This window comes from Puma concolor, chromosome C1 (genome assembly GCF_028749965.1).
Source record: "Puma concolor isolate L17-30 chromosome C1, mPumCon1.1.hap2, whole genome shotgun sequence".
Lineage (NCBI taxonomy): Eukaryota > Metazoa > Chordata > Mammalia > Carnivora > Felidae > Puma > Puma concolor.
The window spans coordinates 223,056,364-223,061,809 of NC_141674.1; the positions used below are offsets into that span (position 1 = coordinate 223,056,364).

The following is a 5,446-nucleotide window of genomic DNA, read 5'->3' on the forward strand; positions in this document are numbered from 1 at the left end:
ACAAAATTAGCTCCCCTCCCCCAACTTGAAAAATGTCAACGCCCTTCTAAATAACTCAAAGAGGGAACACAGACTGAAATTAGAAACTATTCAGAAACGACCAGTGATGAGAGCTGCACGGGACAAATCCTCTCGGGCCAATGGGACGGACACACCTCCACCTGCAGGCATCCGGAAACACCCTCTTCCCCCCAGGAGCCAGAACCACCAAGAAAACCAAGTAACAGTGGAGAAAGCAGAAAGAAGTGAGGATTAATGAAGCGGAAACAAGGCGGCCTTGCTCAATGGAGCAAAGGAAAGACCCGAAACAGTGACGGCCCCTGGGAGGCTGGCCAGGAGGAGTAGGTACCATAAAGTAGTGAGCGGGTCTACCTCCACCAGTAAGCACATCGGTGACCCTAAGCTGGGGCTGTCCCTCCCCCAGCGTGCACTTTGCACAGGATGGGGCTCTTTTCTTGCTTTGGTTTCATATTGTGCGCGGCTGCTGCCCTGGGATCCAGGATGTCCCAGCCCGTCACGTTAGGAGCCTCTTCCCAAAGAAGTGTTCGTTACGCCCGGGAAGACAAATATTGATCCAGATCACATGAACAACAAGTAGGAAAATGTTTTCCATGTATACTTAACAGGTAAAGTACATAACACTCAAAATGTAGAGAATATCTAGAAAGCAGTTTTTTACAAGTACTAAGTAGAAAGGTAAGGTGAAAAGTAGAAACGTAGCTGAGAAGCTTACAAAATATATATCCAACCTGCCTGTACCTATAGGTTGAAAGACACGTATGTGACAACACAGACGATAATCTAAAATATCATACAGGAAATTTTAACAAGGACCAGAAGTCAGGGATAAGTGAGAAATAGGATTTTTCACCACTTCTGAAGCCCCCTTATTTCCGTAGCATCTTAATTTTTATAAGACAGAATATATTCTACTTGAATAGATGTTTAAATTTTTTTTTTAACGTTTATTCACTTTTGAGAGAGAGCGAGTGAGCAGGGGAGGGGCAGAGAGAGAGGGAGACACAGAATCCGAAGCAGCCCCAGGCCCTGAGCGGTCAGCACAGAGCCCGACGCCGGGCTCGAACTCATGGACCGTGAGATCATGACCTGAGCCAAAGTCGGCTGCTTAACCGACTGAGCCACCGAGGCGCCCCTAAGGTTTTTTATTTTGAAAGAAATGACGAGCAGGCGCACTAAAGTAACTATTGACGTTCAAAACAATTTAACTTCAAGGATATTCCTCAAAACACTAATGGAAAGAAACTCCCCACGATTTTAAGAGTCTCCTACCGCTTTTCCAACAGCTTGCTGAGCCTACTGCACTCACGTCAAGAGGTCAACTCGTCTGGAACCGTGGTTCGTGTGAGGGGTGCAGGAGTGGATGCCCCACCCCCACCCCCGGCCGGTGGGAAGCCACGCACTGGGGGTTCTGGCTCCCCCAGCAGACGGCACAGGCCTCCCTTCCCATTGGCCGAACCCTCAGAGCCACAGACGCCCTTCGGGTGCCCTGGCACGAGGCAGGGTCCTAACCCGGCTCTCCGTCTCCCAGGGCAGCTCCGATAGAGGCCTCCTCCCGAGACGCGCGGGTGCCCGGGGCCCGGCGGCCACGCGGCGAGAACCCCCTCCCACGGCCGGGCGGCACGGGGGCCGCGAGGCCGGTACTGACCGCGGCTCAGGGGCAGCAGGCTGCTCAGGTAGGGGAAGCTCGCTCTCCGCAGCTCGTCCAGCTTCTCCTGCAGCTTGCGCACCTGGCTGTCGGAGCGGCTGACGCGCTGCCGCAGGGTCTTCAGCTCGCCGTTCTTCTTCTCCACCTGCTCCCGCAGGCAGCACACCTGGCTCTTGTTCTGGCGGGACGAGAAACAGTAGGAGTGCAGCGAGTCGATGAGCCTGCAGGCCCCCGACGCCGACAGGATGACCTCGTTGATGGACATGGGGCTGGCGTCACTGTGCTCGCTCTGCACGGCTTCCGCCGCCGGCTTCGGGGTGACGTCCGTCGGAGGGGCGGAGGGGCTCTGGGAGGGCTTCTGAGGCGTCGCCGTGAGCGATGAACTCGGGGGGCTCTGGGCCAAGCCCTTGTCGGGCCCCAGGCTGGTCCCGCTGCAGCCAGGCTCCACGTCCCTCTTCGGCCTCTTTCGGTCAACGGGCTCTCGGGGCACAGACGCCCTCTCTCGCGCGTGCTTGGAGGAGAAACTGTAAGAATGAAGTGAGCCAATGAACTTGCAGGCCCCAGACCCTGGCGGGGTAAAGTCATCCACGGAAATGCCGCTCTTGTCCACCAGGCCTCCGTCGGGCGTGGCGGCGCTCTCACCGCCGGCGTCTACTGCAGACGCCTCTGCTTCGCCCTGACTGCTGGCGGTGGCGGCGGCCGAGCCATCGGCCGGAGTTCCTGCTGGGGCCTGCGGCGCCCGCTCCCGACCGGCGGCTTCCTGGGCGGCCCCGGGGGCAGTCTCACCCTGCGGCGCGGCCTGCTTCACCTTCCGGGCCCCGGGCTTGGCCATTGGGTTTGCACCTGAGGACGACGACGCACCTGCAGCTCCTTTTCCGTCCGCCCCGCTCGCGTGTCCCCTCAGGCCCCCCGAGGCCTTTCTGGTGTCCTTCCTCCTCGTGCGGCCATGGCCTCCGGTGCTCCTCTTCTTCTCAGGCAGGTGGAAGATGGAGGGGACGGCCGTGGGCTTGAGCAGGCGATGCTGGTCCTCCAGCCTCTTGGAGAAGCTGTCTTTGGTGAAATGTTCACTGCAGAGAAAAGAGTACTTGGTGGGGGTCCAGTTGTCCCTCTGAACAGCTTTTAACCACTGGATCAGACGCTTTGAGTCCTTCAAGGGGAACCTGCAGGAAGAATGACAGAGAATTAGAAAAAAAGAGCTAAACGTCTCCTCCTAAATTTATCAATCACGAAAGCAAAACAAGTGGTTTTGCAAATACCCAATGCCGCGTTGACTTTACTCATTTAAAACTTAAGTAAAAACGTAAGGGACACCTTCTGCTCGTAAGTGATTGTGAGATAGAAGCCAGCCAGCCTCACCACCTGCCCACAAGGAGCTCACGGTTTGTAGGGCAGAGAACGAAGGTAACTCCTCCCAGGCTGTGGTGAATGTCCCGTAGGGACACAGAATGCTCGGAGAGATCGCACAGGAGGGCGTCCGACTACAGGAAAGGCTTGGGGAAGCCCTGGGAATAGTTCCTAGAAACGCACAGCACAACTGCCCTCCTGGTGTGCCTCAGAGGCAGGATGCCAGGTGCGAAAACAGGGACGGCTGGTCTCCTAGTTAGGGGCCAGGTCAGGCGCTGGCCAGCAAGGGGTCAGGAGAGCATCCCAGACGGCCTGCCTGATGCCCGACCCTCACAGCTAGAGCTGTGACTCCAGCAACTGAGGATAATTCAAAGCTGCAGTCCTGGGTTTCTACTACATTTCCATGGCCGGGAGCGAAAGTGTCTTTTAAAAAGCAACTAACTCCTAGAAAACACTAAAACACTTAGCAGTCGTTTCTTCTCATTGTTAGACAACATCCCTATTTACAAAAGTCGGACCAAACTCTGCCCTGGGGGTGGGGTGGGTGGTTCCTCCCAAGGGCCGCCTCTGCCCCACCTGAGGCCACTGTGGACCAGGACCAGGGCCAGGGCCAGGCAGATACTAACGCGCCCCAGGAAGTCCCATGCAACGCGCCCTTCCACACTTCCTCAATGCTTTGTGAGCCCATTTCCCCAAGACCCTGATCCCCATACCCTTTGCCCTTACCAGCGAAGACCACTATGGATGCCGGCCAAGAGAAGCGACTCTGCACTGATTTGCCCCATCTGTGAAAGCAGCATCAAAACTTTCCGGACACAGGGTCTGAGCAAAACTCCAGAAAGCACGGTGGCTGACCTCTAAAACAATCTGCTATCAGCTCTTTTGACAGATTGTAACAACTGAAGAACACAAACCCCTGAGAACTCCCAACGAAACTACCGGCAACCAACGGGATTCAAGTTTTTAAAACAGCAAACACAAGTGTCTGCGCCGAGGCTTTCCAGGGAGCGAGTCGAGGGAAGAGGACGGGCTGAGAGCGGCCCATTTCCAGAATCCCTCAGAGAGGGGGGCCAGGCCCGGCCAGGAAGAAGCGGCCAGGAGCGCCGGGTCCAAGAGTGGGCCCGGGAAGCCCCCCCTGTGAACAGCGGGCCTCGCCCTGCTGGTGCGCAGGATGCAGCCAGCACGACTGTCCAGGGACGCACCTGAGCGCGGCAGGGCCACCTCTCGGCGCGACCGCCGGGACCCTGCTGCTGGCAGAGCGTGTGGCAGCGCGTGTCAGTCCTCGAGGCACAACTTGCATCTGCTCGGCCCCAGTCCTGATCACTCGACTCAAGGCAGGCTCCCTCGCGATCGAAAGAGCACAAAAGTCACAGCAAACGCAAGAGGACAACTAAGCTAAGAGCGTCTCCAGGACACACTGTCTGGAAACCGGCGGGGCCAGCCCGAATCAATGGAGCGCAGGGTGGCCGCGGGGCGGAGGTGAGAGAGGGTGGTGGCGGCCGTAAGGTGGGCGCCGGGCGGCCTCCACGTTGGCGTGGGGTAGGTGCCCGGTGGCGGAAGGGCGAAAGGCCGGTGGCCGCAGAGCGGCCGCCGGTGGGCGCCGGGGTGGCCGCGGTGGCCCGAGACGCCCGGCCCAGAGACGGCGGCCCGGGCCAAGGTCACACAGCGCCCCGCGCTGACTCACTCGCGGGACCGGCCCCGAGGCCCGGCGCACCGAGGGCCGCCCGCCTCGGGCCGGCACGCGCGGCCTCAGTTTCCCCGCGGTGCCGGGCCGGGCCGGGCCGGGCCGGGCGGGGGCGTGGCCGGCCGGGCCGCGCGGGCGGCCGGCCGGGCGGTGGCGGGCGGGGCCCCGTTACCTGTGGAAGGAGACGGCGCGCTTCTCCCCCTTGCCCTGCCGGTTGGAGCAGTTCGCGGCCGCGCAGCAGATCACCATCTCGGGCCTCAGGCCGCCGCGCCGCCGCCAGGCTCCGGCCCTCGCCTCGCCGCGCCGCGAGCGGGACCGCCCCGAGGGGAGGGCGCGCGGCGACACGGCTGCGGGACGTGGGAGCCGGCCCCCGCGGCTCCCGTACGGCAAGATGGCGGCGCGCGCCCGGCCGCCCGGCCGCCCGGCCCCCAGGCCGAGCCTCGGCGTGCCAGGGTTCCCCAGCACCAGGCGGGGCGCAGCCCGAGGCTCCAGGCGTCGAGGGTGGGCGGGGGCGCCTCGGGCCGGTGGCCCCGTACGGCGGCATGGCGCGCCGGCCGGTCCGTACGGCAAGATGGCCGCGCCGGCGGCCCGGGCGCACGGCGGGCTGACGCGCCCCCCCACCCCGGGGTCCCGCCGCCCGCCCGCGTCTGCTTCCGCTAGCCCAACGGGTCGCTGCCGAGGTCTCCGGAGCGAACGGTGCAGGCCGCCAGGGAGCCGAGCGCGCGGGCCCAGCCCTCGGCTTTGGGCCCCGC

The 5,446-nt window shown here is 61.5% G+C and overlaps 1 protein-coding gene across 2 annotated transcripts in view; it reads right to left on the minus strand.

The window, feature by feature from the left end:
* Positions 1-5,426, minus strand: part of THAP4 (THAP domain containing 4) — a 41,598-nt gene extending 36,172 nt beyond the window's left edge. Inside the window, exons 1-2 of one of the 2 annotated variants that reach the window (XM_086720194.1) lie at positions 4,867-5,426; positions 1,667-2,826 (exon numbers count right to left, since the gene is read on the minus strand). In XM_086720194.1, coding sequence (XP_086576320.1) covers positions 1,667-2,826; positions 4,867-4,943 — 1,237 coding nt within the window. In that variant the 5' untranslated portion in view covers positions 4,944-5,426. Of the gene's footprint in view, positions 1-1,666; positions 2,827-4,212; positions 4,613-4,866 lie in introns of those variants that run through there. The other variant, XM_086720193.1, reaches the window with a different exon arrangement.
* Between the last annotated feature and the right edge of the window lie 20 nt (positions 5,427-5,446).